The sequence below is a fragment of the Ostrea edulis genome, chromosome 2 (genome assembly GCF_947568905.1).
Source record: "Ostrea edulis chromosome 2, xbOstEdul1.1, whole genome shotgun sequence".
Taxonomy (NCBI): Eukaryota; Metazoa; Mollusca; class Bivalvia; order Ostreida; family Ostreidae; genus Ostrea; species Ostrea edulis.
The window spans coordinates 49,242,993-49,264,568 of NC_079165.1; the positions used below are offsets into that span (position 1 = coordinate 49,242,993).

Sequence of the window (21,576 nt, forward strand, 5' to 3'; positions counted from 1 at the left end):
ATGTTTTGGGATAGTCGTGCTGACCATCTATCCTACTTCCTGTCTAAGCCGTATGTAACTTTGTAAGGAAGAAACCTCTCCAGCTAATATTGGCAAAAAGTAGCATATCAGACATTGCATCATGGACTTGAACCAGCATCAGTTTACCAAGTTTTCACTTTCCGACAGACAAATAGCTCTTCTTCTGCCTTAAAATCGACAGCTCTCCTTCAAATATAGTGTCTTTCCTCAATTCCTAAAAATAGCTTCTTTGACAAAACAAATAAAGCTTTCGGAAAATATCGTACTTTTTCATTAGATTTAATATACGATTCCTATAGTTATTCTTTGACAAAACAAATAAAGCTTTCATTAGATTTAATATACGATTCCTATAGTTGCCGAAGCTACACGATAAACGATTTTCACCATAAACGGAAAACCTGATACACGCAAAACATGATAGATCTGATAAACGCAAAACAGGACAGAAAATTGAAAACCTGATAAACACAAAACACAATACAATAGGATACACGCACAATACGATAGGATACACACACAATAGAACACAATAGGAATGTCAATAATAATGTTGCAGGTACTGTAAGTGTTTTACACATAAACACTATATACTAAGTTTGGCCCCACCGCTTGGGTCAGGACCTCTACCCCTGGGATCATGAAATTTACAATTTTGCTCTACATCACTATGCATTTAGTTTTTCTTAAACATGTGTTTATTTAGTATCAATAGCACTAAAGAAGATGCTATTTAATTGTTTTACACATAAACACTGTATATTAAATTTGGCCCCGCCCTGGGGTCAAAACCCTACCCGGGGGATCATGAAATTTACATTTTCAGTAGAGGCCTTCCTGCTCTACATCACAATGCATTTAGTTTTGCTTACAATTGTGCGATTCTACAGAAGAGGGTTTTTTTTTTTTTTTTTTTTTTAGAACTGGTCAATTTTAGGTGCAGGAGTCCTGAAATTTACAATTGATGTCCCCCTAGCCCCAAAGATGATTCATACCAAATTTGAAAAGAATTGGAATAGTACTTATCAAGAAGAAGTTAAAAATGTTCAACTGTTAACACACGGCGACAGACGACAGCCAATGGTTAGCTACCGATATACACAGTAGCCCCCCTTGACACCACTCGTAGTTAGACTAAGTAGTTCTGGTTCACTAGGCAACGTCATATGTAAACAAGCGAGTGTATGACAAAACATCTTGATTCGATCGTTGGAAACAAGCGAATAAGGTGATGAAGGGTTTTTGTTTATGAAGATTAAAGTTAATGTAATATTTAGACAAGCTTAAAAGGAATGAAATGTAGTTTGTGAACACCATTGGCTAGATTTATGCAGAAAAGTTTTCATTGCAAACACACATCCATAGTGACAGTCATGTATTCGTACACAAACACATAATCAATTTTATTGAGGGTGGAAGCAACTTGTGCTGATGATAATGTGTAAACATTTAAATGTCTGTTTAGTGTTTGAGTTCTGCAACCGTTATTTCTACTGGGATTTGTTTATAGACTTCGTAATATGTTAAACAGCATAACTTACGAAGTTGATAAAATGATCGTCTGTGGTTATTTCACGTGGTCCCAAGAAAACACTGATGTTTAATTGTTATATTTCAATGAGATATGATCAGAAAAAATAAAAGCAAATAGATCACGAGTTTTAAACAACATATAACCATGATAACATAGGCAGATCCAGGAATTTGGGGGGGGGGGGGGGGGGGGGCAGTACACGATTGTTTAGGCAATTTTCTACACAACCATTTACACCCCCTCTGCTTGTTTGCGTAACATCTTGAGGAGTCAGTTTTAAAACGATTTTTATAGTGACAACAATTATTTTTCTCTATGAAATGTTGAATATGTAATTTTAAATATACAAAGAGGACATGATTTGAATTGCTCATACAGAAGTATCAGGAGTGAGTCTGAGTGAGATTGAAATTCTTCTCAAAAATTGAAAGAATCTAACCAATGAAAAAAATTGCATAACCCATAAAATAAAACTACTTTTGGTTACATTTTTTTTTAAAAACATATCAGGAAGCAACTTTTGGGCAATTCTATAAAAAACCAGCTTCTTTCCATGTAGACTTCAGTAATATTATTATGAAACCTTTGTGGTTCTCTTGTATTTTTTTAGTCTGTGAAAAAAGGCAGAGATTTTTAAGGTATTGATTGTCAAGGGCCTGGGCCTTCCCAATTGGGAAAAATAGCGACATTTGCTTGAAATTGGGAAAATTGTTCCATACAAAGAAGTAGGGAGAAAATCAAACCAGAGCCTTAAAGAATGATTGGACTCCTTCTGACTTGCAATTTGGTCAAAGCTGGCCTCATTCAAATAATCAGAGGCCAAAAAATGAAGTTTACTTAACAATTTTGAAGCACAAATTGTAATATGTGGGCCTTTGAAGATTTTTTAACAAAAAGGCTACCCTGTTGGGACTTGTTTTCATTGTTTGGGAATTTAAAAGCAAAAATTGGGAAAAATACAGGTCTGCATTTTAGCACTGGAAATGGGGCCTTATTTCGGCCCCCTACTAATTCTCTGGATCTGCCCTTGCTATACAATATTTATAAAAGTGTTTTTCTTCTTATATAGGGCTTTAACCATAAAATGGGTGGTGGGCGTCATTATTGTGTCTTGTGATCACACTACCAAGGCCAAGTCACTGAAAACAATGAGAAAATTACATTGCACAGAATACTCGTAGGTACGAAAGAAAATGATAAAACACATAGGGAGAGCTGGATTCAGGCCAAAAATAAAAATTTATTTGTTTGATGTACTCCGACCAACCTGTCAAATTTGCTCCTACCCAATCATTTTTTTCAGCAATTTTAAATTTCATTTTTTTCTTTTTTTGTTCCCTTGAAAAATAGAAAATTCTCCTTACTTTAAAACTAAACATTAAAAAATTTCATGACATTAAAAAACAAACAAACAAAAACACCTACCTACCGACCCACCTTGAAAAATGTGGGTCGGAGTACATCAAACAAAAACATTTTTAATGATGGCCTCACCGATCAAATTCATTTGGCCAAATGCTCCTATTACAGATAATACCCAAATATACAATTTACATTTTGAAAATAATGTATGCATTAAGTCATCAGTGCCTACTGAATTAAACTTAAAGCATGCAAAGGCAGAAAAAACTCCACGTAGGGTACTAATAAAAATAACTCCTGACCCTGCAAATAAAACTTTTAACTACAATTACCGCAGACGAGAAAATTCCTAACCATAATACATGCAACACACAGCAATGTGATCAAATCAGTGACACTGTACAATGACGGGAGCAGCAATACTTGTGATTTTCAAACACAGATTATTTCATCCGATGTTAGATTAACATGTACTGCTGAAGTTCAAGCTCAGTATCCATTTATGAAGCCTGAAGATATTTATAACAATGACGACAAAACCAGGTTTTACACTGGTTTCCCAAATTACAAGACATTTGATTTGATGTTCAATGTTTTGATGAAACATGGGGGAGATAGGCTTACATACTGGGAAGGAGAACTGCGATTACTAGATACAGATGATAGGAAATACAATACCCCTTGCTTTTTTAAACCTGGAAGAAAAAGGAAGCTACGACCCAATGATGAATTTTATATGGTTTGTTTAAGGCTGATACTAGGCATGCTACAGGAACATTTGGCAGATATGTTCTTTGTATCGGTCATGACTGTTTCAAGAATTTTGAATACTTGGATCAACTTCCTTTATGACCACTATAAAGGATTGATACCATGGCCAACATGAGAACAAATTTTGGCTAATCTTCCAAATGCATTTATGGATATGCCAACTGTGAGAATTGTAATTGATGCAACCGAATTTTTCTGTGAGTTCAGTTTTTGACCTGGAGTGAATACAAACACCACAATACATTTAAAGTATTAATAGGTGTTGCACCCAATAGGTTAATAACATTTGTGTCACGAGTTTGGGGTGGGCACACATCAGTTCGTCATATTGTACAGGGTGATGGCAATATGTTTCTACCACAACTTCAAAGTGGTAATACAATTTTAGCGGATTTACAATTGCTGACTAGCTACCAGCTGATATTGGACTCAATATGCCACCATTTGTGTCATCGTCAAATCAGATGACCGCAGACGAATTCTTCAAAACTCAACAAATTGCTCAACCAAGGATTGTTGTTGAGATGAAGATGGAGTAGATAAAAAAAATTAAAAATATTACAAACCGTGTTGTCGCTTTCTGAAGCACATCTCGCTGAGCAAATAATTTTAATTGTACTGCCATGACAAATTTGTATGAACCACTGCTCAAATGATTTGTAAAGCAATTAAATGTGTGTAAACTGTGTTGAAAAAATAGTTTAATATGAAACATGCAATGAATATTGAAAAATGCGCTAACATGAAAGTCAGTATAAAGATTTGCCACGTCTTACTCTACAGGTGTATATCTCAGCTCCAATGTTCCTTGTATAAAAATATTTCAATTTGTATGCCAGAAATTTTGATCAAACAGAATTCTTTCAGTGGAAATTCCTTTTTAGGTCCAAATTACAAAATCTACCAATTCAATTTCAAAAATTACCATTTGGCCTTAACATGGTAAAAATAATTATGTTGTCTTTATAGGCGTAACTTTTCTTCTTGCATCTCAACAAAAAAATCGGTTGTTTGCACATTCTTCAGGAAGTTTGTTTCTCCACTTGTCTTCTTTTCTGCCATAGGGGCACTTAATTTCTACAACCCCAGTTCCACATCTGGAGCACCGAACTAATCCATCCACACTGGCTCCAAGGAAAGGATATCTCTTGCTTATATAGAGACCCATGTCTTCTACAAAGACATCTTTACAATTTTTTCTATGATTTTGCACATACTGTCTGTGAGCTTTACATTCATACTTTTTCCCCATGATATACTGCATGTATTTGGTTATGTATTGTATCCACAAAGTACTCTATCTAAATTTTCTGTGGGCATTTCTTCTTTTCTCTTACAAACTGCACCAAAATTAGAAGCAGTCAACACTCAAGTTCTAGCCTCTATCCAATTCTTATTGTTTGCTTGTCCATGGGTTGAATTGTTCAATTCTGATATAGTTGAGGGAGACATTTCCAGTTGATTAACAAAGTCAATAAATTCGGACTGGTATACAATAGAACTCAAATCCACATTGTCCATAAACATATACGATGGTTGAAATATGGTCATAAAGTCTGTTAAGTCTGCAGTTCGTGCAAACATTGTTTGATAAAGAACAGAGTTTGGGTAAGCACATCCTAGTCCATCTAGCATATCACTAGTTGTACATGGGTTTTTAATTTTCAAAACGACAAATAGGGCTGCTCCAACATGGGAACAAAGTCCAGCTTTTCCAGCTTTACAATTACATGAGTTCTCAATTTGTCCAGTTTTAATAATGGTAACATACAGGCTGTAATGGTCATCTGTTTTTCCATCGACTTTCACTGTCTCATACTTGGTCTGCACTCTGCATGTATCATTAACATTGTTTACTTTCATTTTCCCCAAGAAAATTTTCATTACAGAGTCTCCAAGCCTTCTTCAGTTGCCTCTTGCATTTCTTTGCTTTTCCTGAAACAGGGTATTTTGAATATAAGAAATAGTTGAGGATGTCTTCTTTAATATTTGGACTGTTTGAGGTTACCATTTCTTCCCATCCAGTTTTTAGAGTTGAAGGATTAGGCACAATTTCATCATCCTCATTAGAACTGTCACTTGAGGTTGAAATGTCTGTTTTACCAAAGTTCATGACTCTCAATATTCTGTTCACTAGAATGTCTTTATTACCCAATTTTTCAAGGCCCCTGCCTGACAACCCTTCTTTAAATTTTGATTTCTTCATCAAAGTTTCATGGTTCAGAGCAGGTGCTACTGAATCACCAGCTACTCCATCTGTATCACTCATTCTGAAAAAATAAAGGTTTCATCTTAATCTCACATTCATGGACAAAAAAGACACAAGAAAAATGAACAAGAGGCCCATGGACCACATCGTTCACCTGAGTCACCTTGACCCCTATCTAAAGATTTTCCCTATATATTTACATGTAAAACTTTGATCCCCTATTGTGGCCCCAACCTACGCCCAGGGGCCATGATTTTAACAAACTTGAATCTGCACTATTTCAGGAAGCTTTCATGTAAATTTCAGCTCCTCTGGCCCAGTGGTTCTCGAGGAGAAGATTTTTAAATGACCCCACCATATTTTTGCATTTTTGTGATTATCTCCCCTTTCAAGGGGACATGGCCCCTCATTTGATTAATCTTGAAAGCCATTCCTCCAAGGATGCTTTGTGCCAAGTTTGGCTGAAATTGGCCAAATGGTTTTGGAGAAGAAGATGAAAATGTGAAAAGTTTACTCTGACAACGGACAAATTTTGATCAGAAAAGCTCACTCGAGCTGAGCTAATAATTAGAAACAATGAAACCAGTATGTTTCCAAACTATGTATGGGGAGCATAATAATCAAGGTTCTAAATAAGTTAAGTAGTGAAATTAATATGTGGGGTGACTTTTGTAAGCGCCCAAGGCACAAGATCCCCCCCGCAAAATCTTTGAAATTTAAATGCACTAGGAGGCACATCCTAGTTTTCAGGAGCACGGTGTAAAATGCCGACTCTGGACTCTCCTAAATAGAGAGTAGGTTGAGTCTCTTGTCATAAGAAATTTTCAGCAGTGGAGCTTTTGGGGTGAATAGTTGTATATTCATCCCAATATTCATTAGAGAGAGAAAGACAGAGTTTCTAAAGAATTAAGAAAATGGTTCCTTTGCAACATTTCATAACTCAATTTACAGATACTGGGACAAAAATAAAAGAAGATTGAAAACCACTATGTATGCCATAAATACTCTCACATAAAACTGAAACTTTTTTGTGTATAATTATCAGGATTTCAAATGCATTAGCACAACTCCATATGTATTGAGAAAAACATTCTCAAGAGGGACGTTAAACAATATACAACCATTAAATGCATTAGCTCACGTCGCACATTATCAGACTCGAGATGCTATTCCTGTTTAACTCCATAACTGTGTTATCTTAAGAAAGCCCTCTATATCGTCATAATGGCTGAATTCCTTTTAAAATGTGGATGAAAATATAAATATCAGCAATATTTGTCTATTAATTTCTAAAATCATCGCCTAGCTGAGTAGCTCCGTAGGTTAGCACATCGACTGGTAAACTGTAGATCGTGTGTTCAGAGTCCAGCAGGGGTTTTCAATTATTTTCAGATTGCTTTTTACTTAAGGATATGCGGGACGATGATCACGTGATGGTTGCGAATTTATTATAAATCTAGAACCGGACGCAGTGTAGTTAAGCTTCCCGAGAAAAATCACAATACTGTACAGACACACTATAAGACGTCATAATAAAAAAAGTACGTCACGACGTTGTATCGCAGGGAAAATGTCATCATATTTTGTTGTAATTTGCTACCGCTGTCAAGTGTTTTGTGTAAATCTGTTGATTGAATTCTTGTCAAATGATAATTTTCATTTTATTTCATAGTGATTACAAGTCTCTTTTTCATATATATACATTGCATATATTATATATATGTATAGTATGCGCCACAATAATTTTGATACTATAGCCTACAAGTCACCGAAATCGCTCCTACATGCACATGCAATTTGCATCTCTAGGCATTTACCAAAAGAAAGTCCACCGTCTGTAAACAATGACTCAGTGCAAGTGTAAGATGATGATCGTTTGTTGACATTTACTATAGTAGTGTGAAACTAGATCTGGACACACATTTCTCCGAATCTTGCCTGGGAAACGTACAAACTATTCAGGTGCTTTTATAATCGATCCTTGTTTGCGAAAAATACCTCCCCCCCCCCCCCTTTTATGACGACAATCGTTACTTTTGGTCAAATATTAACGTCCATACTAGGACTAATTTTTGCAAGCATTTTCATGTAAATATAAGTACGCTTTATCTCTGAAACTATTTCATATTCCAAATTATTTTTACTTACTTTACGAAACACTGCTGTGGAAATGGTAACTAATTTTTAAAAAAAGACACACGTCGGAATGTATGTGAGAAGCAGATGTGTAAAAAAGAAAAAGGTGCAAAGTCACAACATGTGCGATACATACATACTTTGAAAAGTAGCATGGAGACGATCGAGTCAAGCGACACTAGCTACCATGGCCGCGGAAATGCTGTTGATCTAGTAAAGGAAGTAGTAGCTCATATTGACGTTAACTAGACCTAACCCGTGGTTTGAAAGAAGACGTATTGTTTAGAGCTAGACTAGACGTTTTGTTCGAAGCCATGTTTAATATATACATGTATATTTAAAAAAAAAAATTTTTTTAATTTGTTTCCATTAACTCAATTTTTGTTCCATAATTATGAAAATTCTAAATATTTCAATTGGTTCAAAGCAAATATAGTTTCTAACAATGTATTCCAAAACAGGCACGAAGAATTAGCCCCCCCCCCCCCCCCCCCCCCCCCCCCCCGTCTTTGACAATGAGCTTTTTTTCAATTTTGTAGTGCAAATAAATTGAGACTGTCCCATCCCCCATTACTTTTAACAGTAGTTGTACATGAAAAGAATATAAGCTTGAAAGTTATTAATAACAAATATTTCGCCAAGCCTAACCCCAAGTGAACATATCAATGTATAACTTCAAGGACGCCTACCTCAAAATCAAGATTAGCTTTACCCCTTCATATTTCTACAGGAAGTTGGGTATATGAATAGCTTTTAATTGCAGTGTTTGCAAAAAAATTCATTGACAAGTTTTTGAGCAGTGCTTCATTTAGTATCTGGACTACCCTGTTTTTGAGTACCAATTTCCACCCCAAATCCTTAAATTTTCCCAATTTCTTATTATATGGTTATGTTTAAGCATTTTATTATTATATATTTTATATTTTACATATATTCTAAAAATTATTGTAAAAGATATAGATAAAAATTCCATCAAATTATTTTTTTGAATTGAAAATCGGAATAATCTTGTAAAATTCACAATTTTCGAAAAGGGAGGTAATTCAAAGCTTATTATCTCCCTTGTATACCTAGGAAGTGGCCATGAAATTTATACACATTGTACAGGACATCCTGATGGTGCTTCATGAAAAAGAAAAAATATTCATTGACGAGTTATTTTTGGTCACATCGTCCCGCATGTCCTTAAACTGCATTTTTTGACTAAATACAGTAAATTTGAAAGTTTTCAATTTCAAAATGTTGTACTTATCATCCACTTTTCATCCATATCAAATTTCTCTGGTGTAGCATACCTGCTTAATATAATCCCTCAGATGACATATATAGGCAATTCATTTGTTTATATTTTGCCATTTTTCTTTTCCAGTACAACACCCCTTACCTCTAATTACATTTTCACTTTCCAAAAATATTTCCGTTGATAATTAATACATGTACAGAAAATTCCTGCTGACAGACGCGTCGTCAATATTTGTGAATTTTGATTTTTCTGTCACCATGTGGTGATACATTTGACTAGCTCTATACTGCCATCTGCTATATCAATTTTATTGAACAGCACAGAACCATCAAAGTACAAGGAAATGACAGATACAATAAAATATGTTGAAATTCACTTCCAAATCTCCAACTCCGAAATCTCAAACCCCGACAATTCTCTTGACACTAGGCTCCAAAGCCAGCATTTTACACCAATTCGTTTTTAGAACCAAAGATAGCATTAAATGTGCGATGACATCGTCAACAACAAAAAATTGGACATGACCCATACATAGGCGTTGCCACTTATACTTGCCCGACCATCCCACTGCAAACCATAGAAAGTGAGGGAAGAAGAATGAAAAGAGGAGAGCTTGGGCAGAACTCGTTTATCCTAACGAGTTCATACCCTCCTCTTGCTAGATAGTTAGTATATTCATCAACCAATTGCTATAATATGAATAGATTGGAAATACAAATAAAATGTGGCTATTGTGAAAAATTTGCACAAATAATTGGCTCCATATTTATGTTGAAATTATCAAGTTAATAAAATCAACAAGTTTTCGTTGTATCCGAATTTCCTCAGAAAGTCCACCTACGTGTAGGATCCTGTTTTGTTTATACACTAACTCATTAGTTATGCATTTGAGCATTCTGTATGGTAACTACCTTTTTTCTTTTTGAATGTAAAATATTAAACAATAGGTCTATATACACATTTTTAAGCCAATCTATACCAACATTGCAGGGTTAAAAACTTGATCTGGATCTCGCCGGCATAAATAACTTGCATGGTTAAAACAGCCTTTCCATCAATGAATTTCTTACCTTCAGTGAACTTCTCCTTTTCCGTAAAATGTCCAGGCAATGCTGTTTTTAATGATGGAATTGTATGTTAGACAATCCACTCAGACAATCCACTCAAACGTTTTATGAATTTCAAATGTTCAACACGTAGCAGGAATAATTTAAATCAGGTGCATTAACTCTGTATATCGGTAGTGAAACATTGCAATAGGTCACCTGTAAAAAAACTCATATTTTCTTCTCCATTTTCCTCTCCATCATCTGCATGTATCTCAGTAATTAATGTAACGTAACAAATCAAGCGTGTTTGTTACTTGCATGGCTGGGCAGTTCACGACATCAATCACAGAAAAAGTAACTAGTCCAAGACTTCATCCACAAAATCAACAATACTCAAAATGTGCTATAACATGCACTTTCTGAACAGTGCTATATATTTGTAATAAGGTATCAACTTATTTCTTTATTGAGTATGAGTGTATGTTTCTGATATTATATAGACTTGAAATATTCACTTACCTCAAATTCAACCAAGGCCTGATGTTTCCTTGGCATCAGAACCACATAACTGAAAGTAGTCAGCAAAAATAATGGAATGTAAAAATAAAATCTATTCATGTACATATAGAAATCTACATACATCTTATCACTCCTACCTACAATCTTTTTAACATGTATGAGACGGGCAGATCTTAGCTGGTATTCTTTTTATAACATACACTATATATCAACTTGACATATGATCTTTAGAGAATTCATTCTCCCATTCCAGTACTAGTAAGTATGAGACTAAAACTAAAATACTACAACCTATCTGCAGTGGGTTTTTCTTCTCCTAACTTATGGGATTGGTACCCATGTATCTATTCAATTGGGGAAAATAGCATCAAAATAGAAAGAATTGTGAATTTTCTTTCATATCTACAAATGGCATTTATTTCCAAATTAACGTTGAATAAGCCATATTTTAAAGAATATGCAAATATTCATTGTTTACAATTTTACAAATGAGTGCCATTTTATTGACCTTTACTTTCTATTCAAGAGGAAATGAAGACATTATTTAACATTTAAATAAAATGCAAATATCATGAGCCTCAAATTATGATGCTATTGCAGTTGTTACTGGCTGGCATTTTTAGCCTCAAAATTGGGGGAAATTGATAGTATCCGACATTGGGAATTATTCCATTTATATCAGGGGGGGGGAAAATGCTGCATCTGGTCGCCACAACATTTTCAGATACATGTACTTATACAATATCACCTATAATTTATTGCAACAGAATAAACAGACTTTGCAACTGAAAATTTATGCACCATAATCCATCAGTGCATGCAGTTACAAATCTATAACAGATGGTAACAAATTTGTCAACATTAGGCCACAGTTTTTTTATGTCTTGGTTTACGGATCTGCCGACCCTAATTTCTGGGAAATCAGAAAAAAATAAAATGCAAATTTCTACTTTTTTTTAATTCCGCCGATTCTACTCAACAAGTCAAACCGAAAATAAAAATAAAATTAATTTGTATTTGGTAATCACTCTTCGTTTTGCGAAATATCTTTATTCCGTATTTTTAAAAACCATGTAAACAGATATGGCCACGATGACAGTAACGATACCTGTATATCATTCTTGTCGACAAAACATATGCCTGGCATGGCATTTCGTCACCCCAAAAAAGGGATATTGATAGAAATAAATATTTCTCATACAATTGGCAGTATTTTTGCAGTGCTATTTGGGTGTTTAAGGATGAGGGGAAAGGTACAGTTATTAGCGACTTTAGGCCAACGACAAAAATTGTTGAGTTTCCGCTAACGTTCCAGAAAAAAATAGGGTAGGTAGGTAGGAAATAAAATTTTATTTTTTCAAAGTATGCAAAAACATTGTAAACTCTAACAAGTTAAATGTTCTATTGAATTTTATACATTCAAAATAAAATTTTGCTTAAATTGCATTGCTAGTAAACTTTCAATCATAACATTTCACCTGTTATTGGCTGAGGATTATTTCCAGATGTTTTATAAGAAACAATATTTTTCAATGAAACATATCTAGCATAAAACACAAAAGTTAACTCCTTCATGCCACTATGCTATACAAGTACCAGATATATTGTATCTACATTTAGATTGGTTGTCATAGGAATACTTCTATTGGATATGTTTGACAAGAAAATAAAGTAATGGTTTTTTAAAAAAATATTAAATCATCACCAATATATCAACATAATTAACATATTTTAAGTTTATTAATACATTTCTGAATGTATTTTCACAATCTAAATGGAACAAGGGTAGGAAGACAGTCTGGGCAGATCCCACATATCCTAATGGGATCCAACTCTCTTCCAGCTAAAACTTTTTACCATAAATAAATTTTTATTTTAAAAAAAAGTACACATCTTTTTTTCCTCTCAGCTATCACCAGCCATCAACAACTCGGATGCACTCACTGCTTTATTTGCGACCTTTTTCATAGTGTATTCAGTTAGAACTGCAGCAGAAACCATGGATGTGCATACAAAGACAGACTGGACATTCAAGTACACTATATAATGTCTGTCACTCTGCATCATGACCTCCATATAAAACTAAGGTCCCCGTGTATAATACAGTAATGCCCGCTGAAATGATAGCATTTAAGACAGTGCATGGCTATAAATAGCCACCGTCTAACAACACCATAGGAGTTGGCAATTTTAACAAAAGAAAGTCTTCTATGGAAACATGACACTTGACAAAGTCTCTCGACTGTCTGTTAACTTCAATTGTTAAATGACTGTTGCGTGAGGCACACATGGAGGTACTAGCCACTAGGTCAACCATTGTTACAAAAATTATCGATGTTGTTTAAACTTTTTGTATATCATTAAAGCGTCTGAATGACTTCATCTCAATGTCTAACTAAAACAAAGAACCAGGAATAAATTTTTTTCCGGGAAAATTACGGTATTGTTTTTTAAATATCAAAAAAAAATTCTAGGATCGGGGCTATAATTTAGAGTCGGTCGGGTTAGCGGAAACACAACACATTTTATCAGTGACCTAGCTTACTAGATAGGATGTTCTATCGTTAAAGTGATAATGTCCTACGGACCCGGTTTGAGTGTAGTGAGGGCCTGTCCCGAGATACAGTTAGATTATTCAAACTATAGTGACTTTATACCACAGCAGTACATGCCATAATAAACATATTTGAATACATGTACGTGCATTTCTGCCATCAAAAATCCAAACTGAGAATAGAACAGTGTGAGAAATTTTTGATACTTTTGATACTATAATGAACGCCCGTAAAAAATATGACCAATTCCCAAATGAAACTCGGAAAGGTATGCATATTTCTCGAAAATTAGTATACCTTGTGTAGTGGTGGAAAGAATTTGAGTACCAAATAAAAATGAAAAAACTTTTCAAAAAAGGTGGTAGAGAATATTCTAAGGGCATATCTATATGGAAAAAAGTGCACCGCCATTTAATACATGGTATGTTTATTTTTATTCACGAAATGATTTTAATGATTTATTGAAAATAAAACGTTAGATATCAAAAATGTTTATTTGATTTTTTTTTCCCTCCTGACCGACCCTAATTTTTAAAACAAAAATCCGTAAACCAATAAATTAAAAAACTGTTGCCTTACATATTAAGCAATCTGACAGAAAATCATTTGCTTTGAAGTCTTCTTCCAAAGTTAATTAGTATTCAACAACGTCACAAATCATATCCTCAAGATAACTTAATCTACAACAATTGGTATTTCATGCAACATGCTGCAGTCTACCTGAAAAAAAAATGCCTGAACTTTAAACTGAAAACTTGTCTGTTGTGCTTTGATAAATTTTCAGAAAGTAACATTTTGGGGATACTTTGAGGTAGCTCAACGATGATAAGAAATGTTGTTGCACTTGAGAAGTACATGTTAAAACAAAGTCCAACAGTAACATCAGACTTCTTACTAAGGTTATGTACATGTAACATAAGCCAGGATTTGAATACATCTATCCAAAATTTATTTTTCAATGTTTCTAAGAATATTGTTGGGCCCAAACTCTGTGATACCATAAATATAGAAAAGGGGTTGAACTCTGCACCCATATAAAAAAAAAACTTCCCACTCGCTTCAAATACCTAAAAAAAAAATAAAAATCAGAAACTAGGAGGGGTATGCGTAATTTGCTGATCTCCCTGCATAGATCAATGTTTTGACCCAGGCATGGGTTCTTAAAATAACAGATATATGTTATCTTTCTCTCAATTTCACCTGCTTATTTTGACTAGGACATTACCGGTCCAGGTCACCAGGTTGTTTCTCGTCCTTTCTATATTTATGGTATCACAGAGTTCAGGCCTAAACAGGCTTAGCTCGTGGTTTCTCAGGCCCCGCCGCATTTGTTGAAAAGGTACCACATGCAATTTTTTTTTTTCAATTTGTGTTAAAGATATTCATGTAAAACTTTCAGGAGGTTTTAATAAAATCATTGGTATTTTTTTTCTAATTGAATTCATGCTAATTTGTTTTAACAGAAATAAAAATTCCATTGCTTACTCTATATAAACATGTGAAAGAAAAGTTATTTTCTCCCTCAGTGCCCTCGTCCGAAAATAAATATTTTCTTGACTATATTTGATAATAAAACCAAACACAAAAAGTGAATAGGTTGGCTGCGTTCGTTACAAGATCGCTTTTAATAAGCAAACATCAAATCGACAAAGCTGAAAAATCAAACCAAATGTATTAATTTCCAGTTTATTAATCTGTTCAAGATCAACTTTGGAATAAAATGTTCCATCCCTTTATTTGAAAACATGAGATATCTTATCCCGAATAATTTCAAAGAAGCTTATAAATGCCATTAGGTTTACCATTTTTAATACATGTTTTAACAACGACCTCCTTTTTGACTCTCCCTTTTCTGCACCTGTTTTGATCTCTCTCTCTTCCATTTTCCATTCTGCACTTTAGCAACATCCCATCATGAAATGAAATATGATCGATAGACGAAAAACATAATAAAATTCCCATAAATATCCACAGCAAGAGTACTGCAGACGGTAGATAATACGCCCGTGAAAATGCTTACACAGGGTGTTTTTCTTAAGCCATATAATTTGTAGAACTTTGCTTTAGGAAGTACAGTGTATCAGCCATCATCAGGCTGTGACATACTTTCTTTGCATAACTTGAATATTTCCTCAAAAATGACAAAGTTCAACAACCTAACCAATTAAAGAAAATCAAAACCCTTGTCACATGCACATCTTCCAACACCCATACAAATATTCTGTAAAGTAAAAAGGTCCTCACTTGAAAACTGTAGAAGGAAAAATAAAATACAAATCATGTACTCTCAATGCAATATTTCCTCAAAACTGACAAGTTCAACAATCTAATTTTCTCAAAAATTGAAGGAAATCAAAATTCTTGACACAGCACATCTTCCATATCCATGCAAATACTCTGTAAAATAAGAAGGTCCTCACTTGAAAACCATGGAAGGAAAAACAGATAAATCATGTACTCTCTATGCAATAATTCCTCAAAACTGACAAAGTTCAATAACCTGATAGGCAATGGTCGAAATGGATCAAAATTGCAATAAGATCTAGGGTGGTCCACAAAGAAGCTACATAGCAAGTTTCAGCTTGATATGTGACAGAGTAATGAAATTATAAACAGACAAGAGGCCCACAGGCCTTATCGGTCACCTGAGTACTAGGGAAAAAATATCACTACTCCCAACAGATTTCCTGTTCTGAATATCTAAACTAAATTCTAATGTTCAGCAACAGTATAAAACAAGAGGTACTGTGAGCAATGCTCACTAAGAATACCCCCTGCTTACCCCAATCTCCCAAAGGGTGTTGGTAATAGGTAAAACTTCAGTATTATGATCCAAAAGGTATCTAGGAAGACAGAATCTCCATGCGATGAAAAAAGCCGTTAAAGAATTTAAATGGAAACCATATTGCTACTTCGATGTCCAGTGCACTTGACCTTTGACCTTTTGACCCCAAAATCGATAGGGAACATCTTCATCCCATGAATAGTCCATATGTAAGATATGGTGACTGTAGGTGGAAAGGATAACGCTTTAGAGCCCGGAAACCATTGCGTCTACAGACGGACGGACAGACAGACAGACGGACAACCCGATTCCAGTATACCCCCCCCCCCCCCCCACACACACACAACTTGTTGCGGGGAGGTATAACAAGATGTGTTCTTAAAACTTCACTGCCCTCAAAAGTGTTTACACTACTGAAAGGCTTTACATAATATAATAGGAGTATTAAAGGGACTGATTCACGATTTTACCCAAAATTTTGTTTTTCACTTTTAATGATCAAAATCTACTGTCTAATGTGTTTGAAAGATTTCAAATGAAAATTAAGGTTATATATCATCACAGAAGCTCATTTTAGAGATTTTATTATTTGTTTTGTAAACAAATATTGCAGTATGCTATTGTTTACGAAATTTTCAAAAGAAATGGATATCGATCGAAGTTTATTATTTCTTTCACATTTCAAGCATTTTGGGGGTAAAATGTGTCATCTAAAAGTTAAAATTTGTTACTATGCAAAATTAAGATGAATTATATTACAAAATCAATGTTTCCTTTGTTTGTTTGTTTACATAAAAAGACTCGAGTCTTTGTTTACATAACACAGATTTAAGGCTAAAATATTGCTTTCACTCTTGCATTCAGAAGGTAAAAATTTTGGCTGTTAACATTAAATGAGTTATATTTTTAATGTTGAACATCAAAAATGAAAAATATTTTTATCAAAAATCGTGAACCAGTCCCTTTAAAGGGACTGGTTCACGTTTTTCAAAAGAAACGTTTTTCATTTTTTATGTTAAAAATTAACAAGAGATGTTTGTAAAACACATATGCCCCCCATGGTGCAAAATTGAAAATGGTTATACACACACACATCATTTAATTCAGAGTAGTATCATCAATTCAAAATATTGAGCAGACAATATCTTCCTATGTCAAGAGTGGATTGACCATGTGACCTAAAAATCAATAGGGGTCATCAACTCCTGACGATGTACCAGTGTACCAAGTTTGATGTCTGTCAAGCAAAGGGTTCTCAAGATATTGAACGGACAGTATATTCCTATGTCCAATTTGACCCTTGATCTTTGACCACGTGACCTCAAAATCAATAGGTGTCATCTTCTCCTGAAGATGTACCAGTGTGCCAAGTTTGATGTCTGTCAAGCAAAGGGTACTCGAGATATTGAACGGACAGTATATTCCTATGTCTAGTTTGACCCTTGACCTTTAAACATGTGACCTCAAAATAAATAGGGGTAATTTTCTCCTGAAGATGTACCAGTGTACCAAGTTTGATGTCTGTCAAGCGAAGGGTTCTTAAAATATTGAACGGACAGTATATTCCTGTCAAGTTTGACCCTTGACCTTGTGACCTCAAAATCAATAGGGGTCATCTTCTCTTGAAGATGTACTAGTGTATCAAGTTTGATGTCTGTCAAGCAAAGGGTTCTCGAGATATTTAACGGACAGTATATTCCTATGTCCAGTTTGACCCTTGACCTTTGACCATGTGACCTCAAAATCAATGGGGGTCATCTTCTTCTGAAGATGTACTGGCGTACCAAGTTTGATGTCTGTCAAGCAAAGGGTTCTCGAGACATTGAATGGTCAGTATATTCCTATGCCCAGTTTGACCCTTGACCTTTGACCATATGACCTCAAAATCAATAGGGGTCATCTACTCCTTAGGATGTACCAGTGTGCCAAGTTTGATGTCTTTCAAGCAAAGGGTTCTCAAGATATTGAGCGGACATTATATTCCTATGTCCAGAGTAGATTGACCCTTGACCTTTGACCTTTTGACCTGAAAAACAATAAGGATCCTCTTCTACTCATAACTAACCCACATATGAAATATCATTATCATCAAGTGAATGGTTCTCAAGATATTGAGCGGACAACACATGGTCTACAGACCGACCGACAGGTGCAAAACAATATGCCCCCTCTTTTTCAAAGGGGGGCATAAAAATATAGCTCATTCAATGTTGACAACCAAAATTTGGATCATCTGAATGCAAATATTGATTTTGTGTTATGTAAACAAAGACTCGAGTCTTTATGTAAACAAACAAACCTGTGAAACATTATAGCATTTTCATCTAGTACAATCACAAATTTTAACTTTTAACTGACACATTTTACCTAAAGTATACTTCAGATGTGATATATATAATAAACTTGGATCAATATCCATTTATTTTGAAAACCACGTAAACAATAACATACCTCAATCTTTGTTTTCAAAACAAATAATAAACTCTCTATAATGAGATTGCCATGATGAATAACTTTAATGTTTAATGAAACCTTCTAAGTCTAATATAGACTGTTGATTTTGATCATTTAAAGTCAAAAACAAAATTTGGAGGAAAATCTTGAATCAGTCCCTTTAACAGTAAAACATCAAAAGATACGACTAATATGGACCCATCCTATAGAGTCAAATCCCTGGGTTGTGAAATTCACCATTTTTTCTACATCCTTTTCTGCTATTCCTAAGTATGCATTCAGATTTTTATACAGTATCAACAAACTTACATATAAATATCATATACAAGTTTGGCCCTACCCAGGGGGTCAGAACCCCTACCCCCAGGATCATCAATTTACAATTTTGGTAAAAGATAACCTGCTCTTTCTAAATATCTACACATGTATTTAGTTTGAAGTTAGTATCAATAACACTAAAGATGTTATTCAAGTCTTTTGCACATAATCACTATATAGTAAGTTTGGCCCTGCCCTGGGGTAAGAACCCCTACCCTGGGGATCATGAAATTTACAGTTTTGGTGGAGGCCTTCCCATTCTACATCACTGCATTTAGTTTTTCATAAACATGTGTTGTTCTAGAGAAGAGGGTTTTTTGAAATTTTTTGGTCAATTTTGGGCAGTTTTTGCCTCGTCCCTAAGGCCCAAAGGGTGCAAGAATCCTGAAATTTACAAATTATGTCCCCCTTGCTCCAAAGATGCTTCATAACAAATTTGAGAGACTTGGAATGATAGTTATCAAGAAGAAGTTAAAAATGTCAATTGTTCACACATTGATTTGGCCCCACCCTGATACCACAACCCCTACCCCTGGAATCATCAAATTTACAATTTTGGTAAAGGACTACCTGTTCTTTCTAAAGATCTATTTAGCTTCAATATAGTATCAATAGTGCTAAAGAAGGTGGTATCTAAGTGTTTTACACAAAAACACTGTATACCAAGTTGGTACCTGCCCTGGGTCAGAACCCCTACCCCAAGGATCATGAAATTTACAATTTTGGTAGAGGCCTTCCTGCTCTACATCACTATGCACTTAGTTTTTCTTATACGTGCGGTTCTTGAGAAGATTATTGAAAATTGGTCAATTTTGGGCTCATAATTCAGTATGCTATTTCATCCCTGCATACAGTAAAATACGTTCATAGATAAGCACATGTTAGCTTATTTTGATCGTTTTTGTTTTCGTTCATTAGAATTTTTTCACTCTTATTGTGACATCACCAATTGTAGGTGAAGTGGCACAAATTTTGACCTAAATTTGGCGCTCAGGGCCGTAACAGCTAGGGTTCTTTAAAATGCCAATGTCTGCTGCAACAATATATAATCTCCATTTTGAAGACAACTGAAAGACCTGTAACTTACACTTTTAAATATTACTAACTATTCTCACATTATCACCAGTGTGAGACAGCCATGTGAGATTTTTCTGTCTTACATTGTGTATTACTACACTGCGAACATCACTACTTTTAAAATGTAAACAAAAATCTTCTGCAAAAAATAAATAGGCCTAATAAATCATGGAGGGTGCAAATGGTAGGGGAGTCGAGAAATTCATGATATCCCCCCCCCCCTCCCCCCATTGAGCTGGACCCTCTGTTGGCAAACTTCATTGTGAACCAGATCGAGTGAAGAATATAAGCCCTCAACTCTTAGAGGGATGTTAGGGAGTTTCGAAAGGCACTTAAAATGTCACCGTTATCAATATTCGTTAATTACTAGCTTCAAATTTGCTCAGTGCAGAGAAGCCCTCAAGGCAAAACAAAAAGATTTAAAAGCACAGGAACATGGAAATAAACCTTGAAGGTCTTTTAACACCTGACAAAATTGAATAAGAGGCCCATGGGCCACATCGCTCACCTGAGTCACCTTGGTCCATATAAGAAGATTTTCCATATCTATTTGCATGTAAAACCGTTGTCCATATTATGGCCCCAAACCTACCCCTGGAGGCCATGGTTTTTGCAAACTTGAATCTACACTATGTCAGAAAGCTTTCATGTAAACGTGAACTTCTTTGGCCCAATGGTTCTTGAGAAGAAGATTTTTAAAGATTTTCCCTATATATTTGTATGTAAAACTTTGATCCCCTATTGTGGCCCCATCCTACTCCAGGGGGGCATGATTTTAACAAACCAGAATCTGCACTATATCAGAAAGCTTTCATATAAATATCAGCTTTTCTGGCTTAGTGGTTCTGGGAAGAAGATTTTAAAAGATTTTAACTATATACATGTATTTGTATGTAAAACTTTGACCCGCTATTGTGGCCCCATCCGACCCCCGGGGGCCATGATCTTAACAATTTATAATCTGCACTATATCAGGAAGCTTTCATATAAACCTCAGCTTTTCTGGCTCAGTGGTTCTTGAGAAGAAGATTTTAAAAGATTTTTCCTATGAATTTGTATGTAAAACTTTGATGCCCCCCCCCCCCCTTGAGGCCCCATCCAATCCCCGGGGTCCATGATTTTAACAAACTTGAATCTGCACTATATCAACAACAAAAAAAACAAGAAAAAAAAAACAAACAAAAAAACTTTGACCCCCTATTGTGGCCCCATCCGATCCCCGGGGGCCATGATTTTAACAATTTAGAATCTGCATTATATAAGGAAGCTTTCATATAAATCTCAGTTTTTCTGGCTCAGTGGTTCTTGAGAAGAAGATTTTTAAAGATTTTCCCTATATATTTGTATGTAAAACTTTGATCCCCTATTGTGGCCCCATCCGACCCCCCCGGGGCCATGATTTTAACAATTTAGAATCTGCATTATATAAGGAAGCTTTCATATAAATCTCAGCTTTTCTGGCTCAATGGTTCTTGAGAAGAAGATTTTTAAAGATTTTCCCTATATATTTGTATGTAAAACTTTGACCCCCTATTGTGGCCCC

General features: G+C 35.0%; 1 protein-coding gene and 1 long non-coding RNA gene across 2 annotated transcripts in view; both read right to left on the bottom strand.

The window, feature by feature from the left end:
* Positions 1 to 21,576, bottom strand: part of LOC125679488 (heterogeneous nuclear ribonucleoprotein L-like) — a 140,399-nt gene that overhangs the window by 97,495 nt on the left and 21,328 nt on the right. Inside the window, exon 3 of the mRNA XM_048918751.2 lies at positions 10,845 to 10,893. Coding sequence (XP_048774708.1) covers positions 10,845 to 10,893 — 49 coding nt within the window. The remainder of the gene's footprint in view (positions 1 to 10,844; positions 10,894 to 21,576) is intronic.
* LOC125679503 (uncharacterized) lies at positions 343 to 10,837 on the bottom strand. Its single transcript, XR_007371847.2, has 2 exons — positions 10,347 to 10,837; positions 343 to 5,958 (listed from the first exon to the last, which is right to left on the bottom strand). It is a non-coding gene; the product is annotated as an uncharacterized LOC125679503 (long non-coding RNA).